Raw genomic sequence first — 22,196 nt, forward strand, 5'->3', positions numbered from 1 at the left:
CAGAACATACCCAGGATCTTATGCAAACCTGATAAACAGGTTAATTCCTTATTGTGTTAATTCTCACAAGTCTGCTGTGCTTTACATTTATAACACACTCTAATTTAGATCAGACACATTTCTTGGTAGTTGTACTTCATATAACTAAGATAATGCATATACATTTTACCAATTACCAGTGCGTGTGTATACACACACACACACACACACACACACACACACACACACACACAGTATGTGGACATATAAAACCTTTTACAGCGATAGCAAGAGTAAGCCTTACAATGTATTGCCTGAATGCACGAAGATGCCTGGAAATATGGAATTATGGGAAGGGCATACCCACATCTGCACTAAAATCGCCTAAACGTTTAGAGAAAGGACAAAAATGTTCTCTGTGAAATTCTTCAGAAGCTTAGGGAACAGACCAGCAGTAACCCATCTGCTTACGTCTTTAACTATCTCTCAACATCGAGGGGAAAAAAGGAATTTTCTAGCTCCGGCCTTACTTAAAGGTCGGGCTTCAAGGCCCTGGCTCAGAAGGGAAAGGACGGGGGTGGGGGTGAGGGTGGGGGGGGGCGGAGGCGGGGAGACGAAACGAAACGCCAGCAGGGGCGTAGCTGTTTTTGTGCCGCCACGTAGCCCGCCCAGAGAGATTCCGGTGGGTGGGGTTGAATACTAAACAAAGCCTGAAGAAATCCACCCAGGGTTGGGGGGCGGGGGGTGTAACGGCCCTAAGGACAAGCAATGGCGGTGCGACTTCCGGCCCGCCCAAACAACCTCAGTTAAAGGGGAGGGGGGAATTCAACCTTAGAGCCGCCCGGGTACAGGGAGCGTCAGGGCACCCCTGCGAGCCAGGATGGACTTCCACTGGAAACGGGAGTTGGCCCTTCAGCGGGGGGACGAGCTAACGGAAATGGCGGAACGCCGCCTTCCAAGACGCCCGGTTACCGCCCAGCGGCCACAGGACCGACCGCGCGCCCGGAAGCGCGACCCCCTTCTGAGGGAACTTCCGGTTCTCAAGGCCCGATGACATAGCCTGTAACAGTCCTAACGTTCCGGCGAGCAGACGTTGGCGTGGGATTTGACGCTGACGTGCTCTGGAAGTGGCGCCTGCTCTGAGCGATCCGAAGCGCGTGGGGGCGAGGGTCGCCTAGCAGTAGCAGTCCCCTGAGGGAGGAGCTAGGGCCTGAAGTGACACTAACCCGGTTTAGATTGTTGATTTGCTTTCTCTTTTTATTTTCAAACAGATTAACAAAATAAAAACAGGCCGGCCATGGTGATGGACCTAAGTAGGCAAATGCTGAAGACTAAAGAACAAGACAGGAGGATCTTGAATTCGAGGCTGGGTCAAACCTTTTAAAAGGCTGGACCTGATCCTTGCCTTCCTAAATAAATAAATGTAAAAACCTCCATCAGAACAATAAAATAAAATATAAATGGCTGACTGTGGTGGCCTGTAATAATAAATGTTTTTTTTTTGATCAATATAAAAATGGTGGAACTTGGTGGCATGCAATACTAGCGCTCCAGAGGCAGAGATGGGAGAATCTCCATAAGTTCCGGGCCAGCTAGGGTTACATAGTAAGACTATCTCAACTAACTAACCAGGCAGCAAAAAGACAAGCCATAATTATCCATATGCTTAATAGTAATTAGTCCAACAAGCATGTAACATGCATCACAAGAATGAAAAAAAGTAGTAAACATTCATTAATTAGTCTCGAGCAACCTGAACGCACTTATACACATTGTTTGCCTTCAAGGATTAAAACCACAGTGATGGGTTGGGGATTTAGCTCAGTGGTAGAGCGCTTGCCTAGGAAGCGCAAGGCCCTGGGTTCGGTCCCCAGCTCCGGAAAAAAAAAAACAAAACCACAGTGATAATTGAACTAGAAAATGTGGCAGTCTCCTTTGACCTCCAATGCCAAAACAATTCAGGAAAAGATTTAAGGAAACAAACTCTCTAGTGTTGTGTACTGGATATGATCACAGCATGGATAAAACAGGGTGATCCTGTCATGAATGTAAGAGTTTACCTCAGAAGAGGGAGGACAAGGAGCTCACAGTGATCAGGATAAGGGATGCCTGATTATGTTTTGGACAGTTAGTATCAGGGTGTGATTACAAAGCAATCTTGGTTTGGGTTTGGTTTGGTTTAAACACAGATTCTCACATTGCAGCCTGGCCTACAACTAACTATGTAGCCCAGCCTGTCCTCAAACCAGGATAATCTTCTTGCTCTCTCACTAGGCACTGTCTAGGAGTATTGTTTTGTCATGGTTTATCACTCACAGAAAGTAGCCCCATTTGATATTGAAGTTCTCTGAAATTATGTTTTACAAAACCGCAAGGTCATGATTGTCAACTTGACACATCTGGGAAGAAGGAGCCTCAATTGAAGAATTGGACACATCTAGGCAGCATTTTCTCTATTTCTAATTGATGTAGGAGGGCTCAGCCCTTGTGTGAAGGCAGTATTATCCTAAGGCCTAACCTATATACAAAAGGTAGCTGATGTGTACTTGGGAGCAAGCCAGTAACAGCATTCCTCCATGGTTCCTGCTTCAAGTTCCTGCCCTAACTTCCTTCAATTATGGACAGTAACCTGTAAAATGAAATAAATCCTTTCCTCACTAAGTTGTATTTGGCCATTGTATTTCCCAGCAACAGAAACCAAACTAGGATATAACCCAATAGGATTTTTGCTGAAGATTTTAGAGTATGGGGTTGTAGGCAGAAGGGGGTGGTGTGGAATGAAGGACTAGAGCAGATACTGAGGGTGATTGGAAAGTAAGGATGAGAAGCTCTGAGAAACTATCAGGACTCTGCTAAAGCTGGGCTATAAAGATGTGCACACATAAGGCCTAAAAGATGTTTCAGGAGCCTGGCTTGTGTTTGGCTTGCAAAGAATCTTTGTCTTTTTTTTTTTACTTGTTACAAAAAAAAAAAAAACAATTTTTGATAGCTTAATTTGAATAGAATGTATTTGAGCAAAGAATGATATTCATGAATTAGGCAGTGCTGCCCAGAACTAGAGAAGCAAAATCCAGAGCATTCACAGGGTAATATTGGTCACGTGGAAAAGAAGCACAAAAGAAGAAATGGCTTAGCTTGATGCTGCTCCAGATGGGACTCTGGATACACAGTCTGCTCACGTGGGATACTGCAATTGGCTGAGGCTTAGCTATTATACTTGCCCAGTGGAGTTGCACTTTCTTTCTTTTTTTTCTTTTTTTGTTTAAAGATTTATTTATTTATTACAGCATTCTGCCTGCATATGTGACTGCAGGCCAGAAGAGGGCACCAGATCTCATCACAGATGGTTGTGAGCCACTATGTGGTTGCTGGGAATTGAACTCATGACCTTTGGACGAGCAGTCAGTGCTCTTAACCACTGAGCCATCTCTCCAGCCCGAGTTGTACTTTCTTTACATCTGAGAATAGGCTGCAGTTCACTGTGCAAGTTAAATGTCATATGCCTTAATGGTCTGTTTTTCTTTCTTTCTTCCTTCTTTCCTTCCTTCCTTTCTTTCTTTCTTTCTTTCTTTCTTTCTTTCTTTCTTTCTTTCTTTCTTTTTTTTTTTTTTTTTTCTTTCTTTTTTTTCTTTTTTTCTTTTTTTCTTTCTTTCTTTCTTTCTTTCTTTCTGTCCTTTCTGTTACTTTTAGGTTCATTTTCTGAGTTACTCTGGCCACCTTCAGGAACATTCGCTCAGCTAGGTGAAGAGCGCTCAGTTAGGGTATGCTAGGCTTTGAGTTCAGTTCTGATCACTGGGAGTGTGGGGCATCATGGTGGGGATAAATGAAGGGCTTTGGAACATCATTGTCCTTAAGCAGTAACCTAGCAGGACTAAATCTCTGGTGCGATTTGTAATGTATAGTTCTTGAAATATATACTTTTTTTGCAAGGATTGTAGCAAGGGATTGGGGAGGTGGCTCAGGGGAGGCGGCTCAGTGGTTAATCAGAGGATTTGGGCTTGACTGTCAGCACCCACATGATGGCTCACAACTGTGTGAAACTCAGGGATTGTTGTCTCCTTCTGTCCTCTGTTGGTACTAGGCATGTACATGGTACACATACCTGCATACATGCAGGTGAATAACTGTACCAGAATGAAGGTGTAGCTAAGCTCTAGAATGGTTGTGCGAGCATGAAATAAATAAGCCCTAGGTTCTATCCCCAGCAGCACATTAAATCCCCAAGCCAAACAGTCCAACCAAAACTACTAAAACTTTCTGTGAATGAGTTAGTCTAAATATTAAAAGTTATTTCAAAAGCTTCCAGTGGAGCCTTCAGGGACATTATAACCAGTTTTTTTTTTTTTTAATGACCCTGCTGTATGGAGGAGTAAAAAAAAAAAAAAAAAACCAAAAAACAATAGTCAAAATTCTAAAAAAAGAAAACCAGATATGTCCCAGATACCAGAAGGTGTGAAGGAAAAAAAAATCCCAAAACTCTAAAACACAATATATCACCTGAGAGGCAAGCTATAATTATCCTGTAGTGGCCTTGACCACTGCGATCGGCATGCACTGCTCATGTTTAGATAAGACTGCTCATGTTTGATAAGTTCCTCAGTTACACTGCCTCAACGCCAAGTTCTCAGCCACTGTGGATAATGGGCAGTGTATCATATGGCACAGTTAGACTACATGTCCATTACTGCAGAAAGTTCTGTGGAATGGTTCTGGCTCAGCTCATCTGGAATGACTCCATAATAGAGCTGGAAATAGACACCAAGAAAACTGCTGAGAATTTTATTGTTTGGGGCAATTTTAAGTTGACTGTCCATTACTCAGTTCTATGATCAGTTAAACATAAGGCTTTGGGACTTTGGTGCTCTTATTTGAATATCAGTCGACTGTTCATCTGTAAATCACTTGAGTACCTGGTACCCACAGAGAGCATCAAATGCTCTGAAACTGGGGTTACAGATGACTGGGAAATGAAACTGGATCCCATGTAAGAGCAGCAAGTTGTCTGAAGCAGTGGGCCATCTCTCCAGCCCTGGGGTCTTTGTTTTAAAAGCACCTTTCAGCTGTTTCTGTACTCAGAGATGCTCTTGGATCAATTTCATTCAGTGCAGTGGAAACTACATTTCAATCCTAATTAGTTGTCTCTGAGTGGCAAACATGGATTTCCTGAGCTCAGATAGACAGTCCTTTCCTGTAAATTCCCAAGGAACGGAGGCAAAAATCCTTCTGAGGGCCTCTCCAGAGGCTTACTTAGGAAAAAGCTGCAGATGTTGTCCATGGAATGAAGTCGGAGCAATCATATCTCTTTTGGGGTTCTAAGGTGCTGACTGACATTCATTTCCTGTTAAACACATGGACCAGACTTTGGGCTGAGCTAGGGTTGTTCATAAAGCTCAGAGAACGTAATGGATGAGATTTTTTTTAAAGTTCAAGTTTCAAGAGTTACAGAATGGCAGGACACATTATAAAAACACAAAGATTGTAGAAGCACGGTAAGTTTGGCTTCTGCAACAGATACCTCAGACATGCACAGGTAAAAGGACACAGAAACAGTGAATCTTCCAGGGAAAGGACCCTCACCAGGAAAGTTACTGTCTGCACAGATCAGACCATGGCTGGCTGGTGGGCCAGGGACAGAAAAGAGGGAGTGGGAAGACCTGGGAGTGGGAAGGTCGAGCCTCTCTCCACGCTCAGAAGTGGGGGTGGTAGTCAGAGGACAAATTGTGAGATTCAGTTCTTTTTTTTTCTACCATGTGGGTTCCAGGCTCAAACTCTGATTGTCAGGGTTGGTGGTAAACACCTTCAACTACTGTCAACTACTACTACTGTCAACACACACACACACACACACACACACACACACACACACACACACACACAGAGAGAGAGAGAGAGAGAGAGACAGAGACAGAGACAGAGAGAGAGACAGAAACAGAGACACAGAGAGAGACAGAGACAGAGAGACAGACAGAGACAGAGAGAGAGAGACAGACAGAGAGAATGTGTGTTTATATAGCAGCATAGGTTAAAGATTTTTCACTTTTTTTGAGATAGGAGTTTTGAGACAGGATTTCTCTGTGTAGCCCTGGCTGTCCTGGAACTCCCTCTAAACCAGGCTGGCCTGGAATTCAGAGATCTGCCTGCTTCTGACTCCTGAGTGCTGGAATTGAAGGTAGAGGCCACCACACCTGGCTAAAGCTTTTCACTTTCAAACATTGTGTTAAGTGCTAACTTCATTGTTGTAAGCCCCTTATTGTGGAGACAAGATCTTCCTGTATAACCCAGGCTGGCCTTGAACACACAGAGAAACCCCTATCTCAAGCTGCTGAGTGCTGTAGTTTTAGGCGTGCACCAGCAGTCCTGGTTTGGTATAGTCTTTGACATTTAATTATCATAGAGTTGTGATTTTTTTTTTTGGTTCTTTTTTTCGGAGCTGGGGATCGAACCCAGGGCCTTGCTCTTCCTAGGCAAGCGCTCTACCACTGAGCTAAATCCCCAACCCCGAGTTGTGATTTTTGTTGTCTTTTATTGGCAAGTAAGCACACTAAAGTGAATACCACTTAAAGCTATATGTTGGTTAAAAAAAAATGTCTTCTGAATGAAGATTTGCTCTCAAGTGCTTCCTGTTTGTCCATCCTATTACCCCTGGGTAAGTTCTATCTGACTTCCATCTCCAGAGCTTAGTGTTATCTGCCTCAGTCTTATTAAAAGCAGACTCACTGGGCTGGAAGATGAGTCAGTAGATAAAGTCCTTCTCATGTGAAGGACTTTAAGTGTGAAGACCTTATTTCCAGTCCCCAGCACCTATAGAAAAGCTAGGCATAGTGTTGTCTACATCTGTAAACCCCATGCTGGAGGCAGCGAGACAGCCTAGCTGAATCAATGAGCTCCAGGATCGGGGCGAGAATTTGTCTCAAAAGGTAAGATGGAGGGGCTGGGGAATTGATGGTTTAGTGATGAAGAATGCTTGTTTTTTCATAGAACCGAAGTTTAGTTCTCAGCACCCACATGGTGGTTCCCAACTGTCTATAATTCCAACACACACACACACGCGCGCGCGCGCGCACACACACACACACACACACACACACACCACAAACTCATAGTGCTGGTTTATGTAGATTTGTTTCACTCAATTTTATGTCTGTAGAATTTGCCTCTGGCAGGCTTTCATTCTGTGTGGTCTTGGTTTGCTTACAGCTAACATAATATATGCATTTTGATATTGGTGGTCATTTGAGTTGTTTTCGTTTTGCTTTTGAATCAGGGTCTCTCTTCATAGCCCTGATCATCCTGGAACTATGTATTGGTGACTGTCCTTGAACCTCGCAGAGATCTGTCTGCCTCCCAAGTACTGGTATTAAAGGCATGGGCCTTGTTTTGGGTTCTGGACAACCATGAGACAAACTACCGTGTGTATTTTCATCCATTTCTTTTGGTGAATATATGCCCTATTCTTGAGAATATACTCAGTGTAATTGTTAGGAAATAGGGCAAGCATTTGTTTTAGACAACACTGCCAAATATTTTTCCAAATTACTTGTTATAATTGACACTTCTATCAGCAAGATGTGGGAGTTCTCATATCCTTGCCAACACTTAGATTATCAATTCTTGTAATTTTAGAGATTTCTAGGATGATCTACTTAGGTGAGTGGTCCTTAACCCCACTTTGGGATTCCCTGATGTTGTGGTTTGCATGAGAAATGCCTGTCATGGGCTCTTATAATTCAGTACTGCGTCCCTAGTTAGGGGATGCTGTTTGGGGAGGTCGGAACTCACAGAATGTAAACCTTGCCAGAGGAAGTATCTCACTTCCTCTGCTCCTCTGGGGAGAGGGTTTTGAGACTTTGTAGCCCCATTCTACTTCCTGTTGTCACTTTGTCCTTCCTCCAAGTGGTCTAGATGTGATCCCCTAGCTTCCTGCTCCTGCCGCCATGCCATCCAGGTCAGTCTGGACAGCTACCTCTCTGCAATCAAAAGTCCAAATAAATGATTGAAGTCGAGGTGGCTTGTAGTTGTTTGTTTTGTTTTTTTTTTTTTATCACAGCAACAGAAAAATAACAGATAAACTTGGAGAATTACTGGAGGTCAGGCTGAACCTCAAGCCAATGAAATCAGAACCAGCTTTCAGCTTACCTTATAAATGGCTGTTTAGCCCCAGGCAAGGCCACTCCCTGACCCCAGCATACTTCGTGATTTTTCTCTCTGAAATGAGATTTTATGTAGCCCAGGCTAGCCTTGAAGTTCATGTGTAGCTGAGGGTGTCCTTGAATTTCTGACCCTTCTTCCTCTATCTCCTAAGTGCTGGGATTACAGATGTGTACCACCACTACCACACATACGCAAGACACACACATATAATATATACATTCTAAAAAAGCATGTATAGTCCCATCTAACATTAGTACTTAAATCACCATTTACTCTTCAAAGATCAGACCTTTCATCTACCAGTAAAGACAAAGATGGATAAGTTAGTTTCTTACTGCCTCATCTTACCCCGGCCCTCTACTACTTTTCTTTTGTTCTCTTCAGTAGCAGTAAAGGCGTAGAGGAGGAGGGGTATGGGGTGGGGGAACGTTCTTATTTGATTACTGTGTGATTGATTGAGAGTGCCGCCTCCCAAACATAGCTGTGTCTCCTTCCTAACACCGGAACCTGTGTGTGTGACCTTATTTGGGAAAACCACATGCTCAAGCTTCCATAGATTGATGGGAACTGAATAACAAAAGACCCAGAAGTCTGGCTTCAATCACAAACGCAAGATGAAAATTCAAAAACATATATATATATATATATATATATATATATATATATATATATATATATATATATATTTACGATTTTGTCGGTAGACATTATTCAAAGTCCCCGAAATTGTCAAGAAAATTAATCAAAATTTGACCTAATTAGAAAGACACAGGAAAACATACAAGAAGAAACGAGGCAGGGGGATGCTATTTCACTTAAATACCTCCTCTTGTCTGTTCCGTTGTCTGTCCTGTTGCCGTTTAGAAATCTGAGCTGAGGCCTAGCATCTGGGATTTGATTCAGTCATTGTGGCTGGTTTCCAGGACTACAGACAGGCGGTGGCCAGCGATCCCGACGTGAGGTCTGCTTCACGAAATGCTCGCTCCACTTTGGCCCTTGGGCTCTCCTTTTAAAGGGAGCTTGTTTTGTAACAGTTCATTCGAACAGTGAGTCATGAGCATTGACCCACAGGGCAAGGGGCTGTGCTTCCTTATCTGTCATCTTTCTTCTTAAAAAAACAAAAAAACAAAAAAAAACCTCATAGCTTCATGGTACTTTCTCCTAGATGATAGGGCATGCTTCATCCGTAGCCTACTTCGAATGCCTGGAGCCAGAAAACATTTTTAAAGAACGGTTGTGTTCTGTACAGTCTTTTGTAGGGACACATTGGGCCAGAAGGGTTACTGTCCTGATTTGTGGTGTCTAAGGAAGGCACTTCTCATCTCTCCCTCATTTTCCTCACAGTAAACCAATACACAGTAGCCACACTGTTTGGCTTCTGAGATAGTGTTTGTGGAAGTTGCTCTTCACTTGAAACTAGACTCAAAGGCCACCTGGTTTCTGGTTGCTGAAGAGAATGGAAGGGGCCATCTTTTGTTGTGAAGAGATTGGTGTACTGGCTGGAATGGATAAGCCCTCAATTCCAGCTTTTGCATGATGGTCATCTGTATGGTGGTCTTTGACAGAACAGAGCCAGCTTTACTCAGTTCCTAAATGGGTAATTAGGTGCCTGTTTGCCCTAGGCAAGGAGAGGTTCCCGACTTAAGCACCCTCTGGGACTTTTCTTTTTCCTTTTGAAACAGGAACTCATGTAGGCCAGACTGGTCTTGGACTCCATATACAGCCAGGGTGATCTTGAATTTCTTATTCTCTTTACTCTACGCCCCATGCACTGCTATGTCCAGTTTATTTGGGGCTGGGGCTTGAACAAAGAGCTTCTTGTATGCTGGGTATGGATTCCATGATTGAGCGCCAGGCTTCCCTAGCCCCTGGCATTCGACTTTGGAGTAGAGTACTGTTGAAGCTACACTACTGTGAGAGATCATGCAGGGGAGACGATATCCTTAGTAGGCCGTTCCTACAATGGCTCCTTGTTCTGCTTCTAATGCTGCAGCTCACTTCTTAGGCTCCTGTCTACGTGCATACTATTGTCCTTGCTGTAAGTGACTTGAGGTCTGTTCCGGTTGTTTGTTACCAGACACATTGACTACTGACACACCCCACACACCTCTCAAACATCAGAATTATTGGTTTTCTACATGTTTTCCCTTGGGCTCCCTTCTAGCACCTTCCCACAAGGATAAACACAGCCTGAGTCTTCTTCTATTGACTTAGTTTTTTGGTTTTGACCCTTAGACATCATATAGCACATAGTGCATATTTTCTTTCTTTTCTCTTTTTTTTTTTTTGAGTCAGGGCCTTATTATGTAGCCTTGGCTAGGCTAGAACAAGTTATGTATTATACCTGGCTGGCCTGGTACCCAGAGATTCACCTGCCTTTGCCACCTGACTACTCGCTTCAAACATGATGCCCTTGAATTTCTTGATCTTCCTGTCTCTACTTCCCAAGTACTGGGATTATAGGTCCCCGCAGCACTGCTGGTGGGTGAACCAAGAACATAATGCATGCTAGGCAGAACTTTACCAACTGAGCCCCATCTCCAGCCTCTACTGGCAGTTTTTACAGATTATATAGTCTAAGCTCGCGAGAGCCTCAGATTTGTCGAAGGACTTAATTTCTTGTGAAACCTTTACACCAGGGCTCAGGACATAGCTCAGTGGTAGAGCGCTTTTGTCTAGTGGACAAGGCCTTAGGTTCAATCCCCAGAATGGCAACAAACAAATAATACTCCTCAACCTTCAACCAATGAACTGAGAGGAATTTATGAAGGTTCAATAAAAGCCAGTTTTTTAAAACAAATATTTCTCGCTATTCACTATCTGTGTTGGGGCAGAATTATAAAATGATGGTAAATAGTTAGGATTCAAGTCAGCTTGATGGTCATCTGTATGGTTGTCTTTGACAGAACAGAGCCAGCTTTACTCAGACAAAACCAACCAACCAAAACAAAACCCACTTTTGAAGCAGAGTAACAAATTATAACATGTTCCCGAATTGACAGTTCTCCCTCAAAACGTGAGATGCCTTTACTCCATGTGCTTATTTTGAAGAATTTAGTCACCTAAGTAGTGCCTGTCTTCCAGTCTGAATGCAACAGAATTTAAACAGCAGTCCTGGAAAAAAATGAGTTCCAGGAAGGACAAGTCATCTTCACTCAGAGAACGTGAGCCCTGTATTAAGGGTGAAAGCATCGTTCGCTGTGGACTGTTAAGAAGCCAGTGTTCCTAGCTAGCCTTTCTGGCTATCATACTCATCTATTAGATTTCAGAGAGCCAGGAGTCTGATGGTAGGTGGATGAGCGCCCTGTGCTCTTTGCACAAACACATTGACAAGATTCGCCTGTATTATTTTTTTCAGGAACATGTGTATAGTGAACAGTCTTGGTGAATATACATATTATCTTCCTTCTGGAAGAGATATGAGGCCCCTCTCTCCCTCTCTACTTGGACAAAGTCTCATGTAGCTCAGATTAGACTCAAACATACTGTGTACCCAAGGATGATCTTAAACTTCAAATCTGCCGGGATTACATGCAGGCACCATCATTCCCAATTTATGAGTTCATGACCCAGGATTTCATGCATGCCAAGCAAGCCTTACACCACATGGCCATTTTCGTCAATTTTTAAGAATTTTTAAGATTACAAAGTATTTCAATAGTGAGAAGAATAAAATATGCAGAATTATATACAGAAGTAAACAGAGTCAGTAAAGACACCCTTTTATCGTACTATGACACAAGGTGGTTTATTGGATATGAGTATAAAAAATTAAATGTGCAAGCTTGACTGTGAAGGAGCAGGCTGAGCCACATAGGGTTAAGTCTTGTTTATCATTGTTTCCAAGAAGCACCTTATGTTAAGCAACCTAAAAAATGATTTACTTCATTGGTGTGTGTGTGTGTGTGTGTGTGTGTGTGTGTGTGTGTGTGTGTGTGTGTGTAGTTTATGCATGTATATCACACATATGAAAGTGTCCACAGAAGCCAGAAGGGCATTGAATTCTCTGGAATTGGAGTTCCAGGTGGTTGCAACCCACCATGTGGATGCTGGAAATTGATCCTGGGTCCTCTGGAGAAATGAACACTTAACCGCTAGGCCATTGCCCCAGCCCCAACAATTAACCATTTATCTGTACTTATCTTTTTCTGTTGCTGTTATTCTACAAATGTTACATAGAAAAGTTCACCAACTCATGTAGGAAGAGCAGACATACTGGGCAGGAGGAGATGGGCTAGCATTTCCCCATTTTGTGATATAATGTGGGAAATTCAGAAACAAATGAGAAGGCACAGTGGTACTATATATAAGGCAAGTCTTAGTGCATTTGATACAAAAAAGGCATCTTATGATAGTATTTCTGTTGGAACATTACACACTGTCAGCTTGTATCTATAAAATGGAAGAGTCCTAGGATATGATATACAAAGATACCACGAGAAATGACATTTAAAAAGCCACTTATGAAGCTATAAAGAAGGACAGTGACATTCAACCCTCCTCAGATAAAAAGTCATCTGGACACAAGCCTGACACCAGTAAGACGCCATCCACTGCAATTTCTCCAGTTTTGCCTTTGCCACGCTCTGCTTCAAAAATGACCTAAGAACAGAGAGAGAATAGGAGGTTACTTCAAAACAATGTTAGCAAACTATTGAACGGCTGTTAGCAAGGACTAAACTTGTCTTTCTACCGCATAGCAATCGCCTTTCATATCAACCCCGCAGCAATGTCTTGATTGTACACAATGTGTTTCCTACATGCCAAGTGCTCACAGCACGGATTCTGTTTAGAGGAGACAGGCTCGCAGCAAACTCTGAAGGATTCTCAAAAGTTCTGTAATTCTGAGTAGGGAACTTTTGGACTTGACATGTAAAGAAATGAAGTAAAAACAATAAAAGATCTTTTATTGTTTACTTTAAAATTTATTTTTAAGTGCAAGCATGTGTGTGTGTGTGTCTGTTTGTGCATGTGTGTGTGCCCGAGTGTGTGCATGTGAGAACACATGTCCATTATATGTCCAAGTATGTTCTTGACCTGCCTGTCCATCTCTGAATACTGTGATTACTGGTCTGCCTCACATGGTTTACGTAGTGCTGGGGACTGAACCCAGGGTTTTGTGCACGTGAGCCAATCACTCTACCAACAGAGCAAACCAGACCCCCCTCTTTGTTCTTCTACTGTGTGATTATTGACCTTTCTCTTTCAAGAAGCAGCTCTTGTCAAGGCCCTCCAAACTCAGCAAACTCTTCACCATTGTATCCTATTTGTTCTTTATCAAGTTCATTAACAAACTTCCTCTTAAAAGGGTTTCCTTTCCTTTCAAACTCACTTCTACAGTGAAAGATTAACTTGGCAGGTCTGAGTTGTCCAAAATCTCAACATTTGAAAGAAGATTTTACCCTTGACTGCTTACTCAGAGTCAGCCTCCAAGCCCTTGGGATGGGGAGGGGAACACCCATATAGAAGGGGAGGTGGAGGGGTTAGGGGGCTGATGGACAGGAACCCGGGAAAGTGACTAACATTTGAAATGTAAATAAGAAATACCCAATTTAATAAAAATGGGGGGAAAAAAAAGAAAAAACCCTACTTAATCAAGAATGTTTTTGTTTACCTGTAACCTTTAGTCAAGCTAGATGGTTTCTGTTCAGAATGTTATTTATGGTAGGGTCCTTGGGTTACATGATTTCAGTATAGCCTCTGGGAATGCTGGAGGCTGAATAACTAAGGTCAGCTATGCTGGCAATCATGTGGGCAGACGGACCCCTATGAATAGCTTTGAGGGCTTGGAGAGATAGCTCAGTGATAAAGTGCTTACTTTGTAAGCAGATGAACCTGAGTTCAATCCCTAGGATGCCTGTCAAAAAGCCCTGCATAGTTATGCACACTTGTAATGCCAGTGCTGAGGAAACAGGCAGGTGGATCCCCTAGGCTTGCTTGTCAGCTGGTCTGCCATACTTGGCAAGTTCAAGGCCTATCTGAAGAAATAAAGTGGACAGGCCTGAAGAACAGTACCTGAGGTGGCTATACTACGGCCTTCACATTAACAAACAGACACATAATACATATCACACACACACACACACACACACACACACACACACACACACACACACACACACACACACACCTTTGGATACTAAAGGTCTGGGCAGGTCCCTGGTGTACTTTATGAGTCTTGTCATATGTGGTTGCTGGGAAAACTAAGATCTGCTCAGGGGTCTACTGGGCAAGGAAAACTATATAAGCTTTTTGTCTGGTCCTTCCTGGTCTCTGTGCTTATATCCCATTTTCTCTTTGTTGATTTAATATATAAATGTATATAAATAACAACTGTAAATGTAACATTTTTTATCAGTTCTATGAGACCTTCTAAAGGATCACCCCCCCCACACACACACACACATACACACGCTCCCCAAAGTGGTCTTGAGAATTCTCAAAAACAGTTCACATGACCTTAAAATAATCACACTCTGGCTGCCATTTGTTGAGCTAAGTTCCATACAGAATGGATGAGAAACCTTTTCCCTGGTTTCTTTGTTTTTGCAACATATTAAAGAACGCACAGCCAGGTTTTCATGGAAGTTAGTAAGAGGAGCCGGATATACCAACGGGCCATTTCCGTAGAACCAGACAAATGCCCTCGTTAGTCATGCTGATTAGACAAGTCGTGCTGTCTTTGTACTCCTGAGACCTATAGGCATCAGTGAATCACTGAAAAAGCGAAGTGTAAGTATGGAATTCCTCTCCCCACTTACACTTTTGGTAGTGTCCATTCCTTGGTACAAAGGGATTTTTGCTGTCTTCCACCTTCCATCCTCATTTTTAGTCTCCTCCCATGCCAGGGCGTTGTTGCTATTTTTCACGAACACTCGAAGTTTTCCTACTTTGTCCCCAGCAAGCCGGTAATCAAAGAGCAAACAGAAGTTGCTTTGGGGTGTCAAGTTGGGAAGGAGAAGTTTCAATCGGCCAATATTCTTCTTGTGCCCTGCCAGTGCAGGGACTGCCATATAGTAACCAACATCTTTAAGAGAACAACAACAACAAAAAGCTGGGATAAAGGATCTGACTATAATACATCAACTAGCTAGAAAAATGAACAACGGTCTCCCATAGGAAGTGCTGAGGTCTTTTTACATTTCAATAGAACTGTTATGCAAACATGAGCCAGGAGGATTGGAGAGTTGAAATCATTTCCTATATAGAGATCTAAGGGTCAGAAAGCTGAGGAATTTTCCACATCCATAAGAAACAGGAATATAATGGAATAGTCAGTCACTAAGCACTGAAGGTGATTTGCAGCTAATGAGTTCTAGAACATTTCCACCTTGATTAGTTGACTCTTAGAATGTATATATGTATTGTATAATTGACTTGCGCTCTTGCTGAGACAAGACACCCTAGTCAAAGCAACTTAAGGGAGGGTTTAGTTTGGCTCACAGGTTCAAGGATCTGTATGGCCCATGGTGATGGAGGAAGGTGTGGCAGCAGGCACTTGAGGCTGCCAATTCCATTGCATTTACTAGGAAGCAATGATGGATGCTCTTGCTCAGCTCTCTTTCTCCTTTGTATCCAGTCCTGGATCCTGGCCCAAGGAATGGTGCTGACCTCATTCTCAGTGGCTCTTTCCATGTCAATGTAAAGCTAAATAATTCAACATTGACATTCCTGAGGCTAATCCACCCTAGACAATCTTTCATGGGTATGTCAGGTGGTTCCAGATCTTAGTAAGTTGACAATCATATTAGCCACCACAGGTATGATGGCCATCTACTTTGGTGGATCCAGATAGAAATGTCTCATTGATATACCCTTTACTCATCTTGTCATTATGATTTCTTGAGGCTCAACCATCATGTGTTAGCATATCATTCTTGAGTTCTGACGAAGGATGACTAGAGTTATATTTCCTTCTATGCTTGCAAACCTAAGTATCTCATAACCTGGGGAAGTGGGCTTTTTGTCTATCTCTGTTCTTTTCATTGTGGCTTTGGTGAATTTAAGTAACTCTTTCAAATTATTATTTTACATGTATGGATGCTTTATCTGATGTTTATAAAAAGATAAAGGGGGGAGATGCAAGGTGGGGGAAGGGGTGCCTGCATGCCTATGCGCGATGTGATCCTTCCCCCAGGACCAAAGCTACAGATGGTATAGGGGAGGGGAGTTAAGAGGGTAGTAGGGGCAGAAAAAGGCAGAGAGAGAGAGAGAGAGAGAGAGAGAGAGAGAGAGAGAGAGAGAAGAGAAGAGAAGAGAAGAGAAGAGAAGAGAAGAGAAGAGAAGAGAAGAGAAGAGAAGAGAAGAGAAGAGAAGAGAAGAGGCTGGCCATGAGTATGTGGAGAGAGATGGGGAGGCAATGGGAGAGAAGGGACAAGGGGAAGAGGGTAAGAGAGCAAGAGGAGGAGGGGGCAAGCAGCCCCTTTTATAGTGTCAGACATACTTGGCTGTTGCCAGGTAACTGTGGGGGTGGAGCTTAGACAAAATGCTAACACTATATATATAACATTACACAGGCATACCTGGTGACCTTAGGGACCAGAAGAAGAGGACATTGGATCACCTGAAACTAGACTTACAGATGGTTTTTGGATGCCATGTAGGTGCTGGAAATTGAACCCACATCTTCTGGAAGAACAGCCATTGCTGTTAATCACTGATCTATTTTTCTAACCCTAACTTAAACAATTCTTACACAACATGGTCTAAAGAAGTTCACAGCAAAGTATCCCCATAGAAGCTGGGAGGAAAACACTGGGGATAGCATGTAGTGTTCTCCTGCTACAATTCCCGGAGATAGGTGTGTGAGCCTGGCTGACGCTAACTTAGTCTTCACTGGATGCAGACACTGCTGGGTCCTCCTTCCCCCAGCAAAAGCATAATTCTCCTAGCTGGGCAAGATGATCCTCAGTAAAAACCATTTGAAAAAAGAACAAACACTGATATACTTTAAAATCACTGGCCATATGGAATATCTTTGCTGTGAAGTCTCCCATGTGCCCAAGGCCAGACTTGCACCTCTCTGTCTCTGTTTCCTCCGCTACGTTTTTCTCAAGTGTAATCTGAGAATAACTTAAAGGAGATTTAAGGATACAGCATGTGGAATGGGGTTAAGGTGTGTATTAATTAGCAAAACAGTCTATTCTGCACAGCTACTTTTGGGCCAGCTAGCCAGAGTCAGACATGTGCTATTATTAAAGAGCCTTATCCCTTATTAATCTCTAAGTGTGAGGAGTTAATTTCTCAGTGGGGTGGTATATTATTCTATAACAGCACCACCAAAGTTTGAAACCATCATACCTGTGATGGTTAATATTGATTACAGTTTAGAATCACCTATAAGACATGTTTCTGGGCAATACCTATAAGAGACTGGTCTAGGTAGATTAGCCTTTTGGAATGTCCAGGGATTTCTATGTTTCAATTGGTGGGAAAATCCACTACAATGTAAAGGCACCATTCCTTGGGCTGGGGGTCCAGGGACTGGATAAAAGAGGGGGAGATGAACATGACATTCATCATGCAAAGTCCAGGATACTTGGTGACGCCTGAATGTCAAATAAGCAAATATGTTTAGTTCATACTAAGTCTTTTTATCCCAAATGAAGGCACCCTGTACTTTATTCAGCTTTCCTTGAGTGTCCATCCGTCCAACAATATAAATGTATTCCATGTTTCTCATCTACATTTAGCTTTGTAGGGGAAGAGGGGACCATGTTGAAACCTGATGGAGCTGTTGGAAAGGAGAAGTTATGATGTGAGTGCCTTAGAAGCTGAGAACCTAGGGGTCATTTGCAAATCAGATGTTTGCAAATAGAAGAATTCTCATTGGTGGGAAATTCAATATAAGACAATGCTGACCAGGTGAGCTGTCAATCTAGGGACTTCAAGTGTTATAGCTCTGGTAATATCAATAGCTACATTCCATGATGGAAAAAAAGGAGAAACTTGTCTTAGTTTTCAAGACAGTTTCTCCAAAGATGTATTCCCACTTGTTAAACATGTCCACTGCCCTTGAATCTTTAAATCAAAGCTTTCTGACTGCAGGTGCAAGGAAATATCGTAGGAAGGAATCTGTCCTAAGGAAGGATGTTTTAACTTAAAGCTGAGCCTGTACATCCCAAAAGAAATACAATTCTACTGGTGAGGAACTGGAGTCTGGAGATGTCTAGCAATTGTTCCAGTTACATGGCCAGCCTTCAGGAGAGCAGAATTCAATATGTGTTCCAAATAGTGTCTGTAAAGCCATGTACCCACCCAAGGGGTTGGGGGAAGGTCCATCAACAGAATTGAAGCAGACACCACAAAAAGCCAGGAAGTTTATGGCTCAGAAGTAATGTTGAGAACAATCCAAGGCCAGGTGGTCAGAATGAATTCCTTAGGTACAAAAAGGAAAGCCAAGTTTGAGTTAGGTCATTAACTTGATAATTATAGTGGTTTGATCCTCATCGAGAGCTGATTCTATTGTAACTGCAGTGTGCAGACAGAGGTCCACCTTTAAAAGATTTTATTTTCTATCAAATGCAAATGAAGACTTAGCAGAGAACTGTGGTTGGGAAAGAGGGAGATCCTCGAGACCCCCTTTTTTTCTCCTTCCCCATCTCCCTCTTTCAGAAGGAAGAGGGTAAATATGAAAGACGCATGCTGGGACACATTTCCTGGGTTGTGTGTGAGAGAGAAGGATGAGGGGCAAGTCAATGTTACACCAAGTTACTCATCCATCGGAGGCCACCCTGGAAGGTCGAAGGTCCCCAAAGACGGTAAACAACTGTGACCTAAGCAGGGACAGGAATTAGCATTCAGTAGTGACAGCCTTTTCTTACTCCCAGAACAATCCAGAGTGAAATTTAAAATACCATTGTCCCGATCCCAGGATTCCAGTCAAATCATCTTCTATCCTGTTTCCAATGACAGACCCCATGATCAAAGTTTTCAACGAAATAAAAGTTTAAGTCTGCTTAAAAACAAAACAAACAAACAAACACATCAGAAACCATTAAGAGTATTACGAAAGTAGCTAATTTGGGAGCACAGAAGACGAAGAATGGGTTTAGGAGAGTAGAATACAGATCGAGTTAACAGGCCTTCTTGTAGGGGTAGATTAAACTAGGCACACTGTTGTAAATTTTACGTGTATGCGTGTTTTGCCTGCAGGTAAATTTGTGTACCATGTGTGTGCCTGGTAGCCATGGAGGGTAAGGAGAGGGCATTATATCTCCTGGCACTGGAGTCACAGATGAGCCACCATGTGGATGGGAACAGAAGCTGGATCCTCTGCAAGAGCAGCACACTTGTACTTAACCCACGGAGCCATCTTTCCTCCTACCCTATCTTTTAAGTTACATCTATAAAGGCATTCTCAACAAATTCTGTTGTAATCTTCGAAAATAAAACCGAAGGGGCTAGAAAGATGGCTCTGTGGTTAAGAGCACAGTGTCCCTCACTAGTGAAGCAAAGCAGGGAAGGAAACAAGCTGATGACAAAACTCAAGCCAGAGACTGACTGAAAACAAAGCCATACATAGGACATCTAAGTCACACCTCCCTACACCGCTCAGGTATTCCACAAAAGTGACCGAAAACAGACTCCCCCCCCCCATCAAACCAATATTTCCCTTGATCTACAGCACCTCCAAACCAGATAGATAGCCCCTGTGCCCTTAAGCAGCAACCTTCCTAATGCTGCAACCCTTTAATACAGTTAGTTCCTTAGGGTGTCAGGACATCACCCCCCCCAAACCATAAAATCATTTTGTTGCTACTTCATACTATACACTTGCTACTGTTATGAATGGTAATGTCCATAGCGGATATGCAAGATATCTAACATGTAACCCTGTGAAAGGTTGAGAACTACTGCCTTAAGGCCTTCGGAAACAATTAAAATGATCCAGTCTTATATGGTCTCTCTTGGCCCACCCCCTTGACTTTATTCCTACAGAAGCCTTGAAGACTAGTTTTCCACTAGGTCCTCCTCTTGCTCAGTGTGTCCCCCTTCCCTTGGGAGTGTACATAATAAATCACTGTTTCAATGGCATTGACCTCATGTTGTCACCTAGGCACCTCCACTAGTGAAAATCTGATGGACATTTCATGATTCCAAGCAGCACTCTTGTTAGAAATGTGCTTAGGGAATACTGGATCGAATAGGCTGACCTACTGACGGTTTCCAACATTCTTCAGTTTGTTGTTCTTGTTATTCATTATGGCAGGATGGCTGTGTAGTTCAGATGTATCAGAGGAATATGAGTGGACTCAGCCAGTGCAGGACTTGAGCCAGCAGAGGTCTGCATGCTCCCACCTTGGCCTACTGTGTGGTTTTGTAAAGTCGTATGGTAGCATACCTTTCCACTTACTTCTGTGTTATCTTATTCCCTTAAGCTATAAGGACAAAGGGACCCTGGAGCTACAGAGACCAGATGGCTCCCAAAGCCTCACGTATTTGCTCTTTAGCCATTCCCACAGAAGAGTGTGCTGACTCATGAGGTGAGAGAAGGGCAAGAAAGCACTGTGAAAGAGGACAAAAGCCAAGGGGCTTGCGAATTAAAACTAAGGCTGGCCTCTTACTTCGATTTGGGGGATTCAGCTGTTCACACCAAAGGATCAATGAACAGAAAGAGGATAAGCAGCCCCCCTTTCTCTCCGGGGTTTCTCTGTATATCCCCAAATGGCTGAAACTCACCACATTGATCAGAATAGTTGCCAGCTTACAGAACTCCACTTGTCACTGCCTCCAGAATGCTGGGATTAAAGGTTTGTATTATCATGGTAGGCCATCCTTTTCTTAGTTTAGTTTTGTTTTTGTTTGTTTGTTTGTTTGCTTGTTTTTGGAGACAAGGTTATTCTGTGTAGCCTTGGCTGTCCTGGAACTCACTCTGTAGACCAGGCTGACCTCAAACTCATAGATATCTGCTTGCCTCTGCCTCCCGAGTGCTGAGATTAAACGTGTGTACCACCACCGCCCAGCTTCTTAAAAAAATTTAAAATTACATTTTAACTATGCATGGGGAGGTCATAGGACAGTCTATGGAAGTCAGCTCTCTCCTTCCCCATGTGTTTCCTGGGCATCAAAATCAGGTCATCTGGCTTGGTGACAGGAGATTTTACCTTCTGAGTCATCTTGCTGGGCCATACATTCCTTTTTTGTTTGTTTGTTTGTTTGTTTTGCCTCATCCCAATTTGCCAAATTTCTTTTCACAAAGTTTCGCAAACGTCATGTCATTTAATTTTATTATCAAAAATATCTGTCATTGGACCTTCAATAAATCTAAGACTCCTAAGTGACTTATCCAGGCTCCCCAGATACTGAGTGCTAGAACTGAACCTGAATCCCAAATCAAACTGAGACCTATGACTGTTCATTTTGCACAGGTTGAGTTTGGCTTTGAGATCAGACAGCACTAAAAGGGGACAGAATATCATATCTGAGGCAATATGATGGCGATCTTAAAGGGAAAGAGGCTTTCGTTTAAAACTTGGAGAGGAGCTTCATTAAGAGAGATAGCTTTAAGAGTTGGCCTAGTGGGAAAGAGACACAGCTGACATGGGAGCATGAGGGCAGAAGGTTCAGAAGAGAAAAGGACTTTAGAAAAACTCCTAAAGGGTAGAACGTGACAGAGAACATGGCAGTCAGGTAGTGGTGACACAAACTTTTAATCTAGCACTCGGGAGGCAGAAGCATGCAGATCTTTTAAGTTTGAAGCCAGTTTGGTCTACAGAGCATGTTCCAGGATGGACAGGGCTACACAGAGAAAACAAAACATGGAAGAGTGAAAGAGTCAGGTCCTGGGTAAGAGTACACATTACAGGCTAATAGGCACAGCAAGGCCTTTTCACTGTCTCAGAAGAAGAACTACAGGGGTGTGTGGTTGATAAATCTGGCCTCCTACTGTGCCTGACCAGTGACAAGTCGAATGGGAACTAGTTGGGAAGAGAAATGGGACCAGTGCAAATGGGAGGTTCACAAGGAAGGGTAATAGGAATGAAAATTTTATACCTATATATGTGTGCGTGTGCGTGTGTGTGTGTGTGTGTGTGTGTGTGTGTGTGTGTGTGCGTGTGCATGTA

The 22,196-nt window shown here is 42.9% G+C and overlaps 1 protein-coding gene across 1 annotated transcript in view; it reads right to left on the reverse strand.

The window, feature by feature from the left end:
* Positions 1 to 12,209: 12,209 nt before the first annotated feature.
* Egfl6 (EGF like domain multiple 6) overlaps positions 12,210 to 22,196 on the reverse strand; it is a 57,448-nt gene continuing 47,461 nt past the window's right edge. The window contains 4 exon segments of the mRNA XM_032889925.1: positions 12,210 to 12,732; positions 14,892 to 15,157; positions 18,987 to 19,001; positions 19,004 to 19,084. Coding sequence (XP_032745816.1) covers positions 12,622 to 12,732; positions 14,892 to 15,157; positions 18,987 to 19,001; positions 19,004 to 19,084 — 473 coding nt within the window. The 3' untranslated portion in view covers positions 12,210 to 12,621.

The sequence above is a fragment of the Rattus rattus genome, chromosome X (genome assembly GCF_011064425.1).
Source record: "Rattus rattus isolate New Zealand chromosome X, Rrattus_CSIRO_v1, whole genome shotgun sequence".
Taxonomy (NCBI): Eukaryota; Metazoa; Chordata; class Mammalia; order Rodentia; family Muridae; genus Rattus; species Rattus rattus.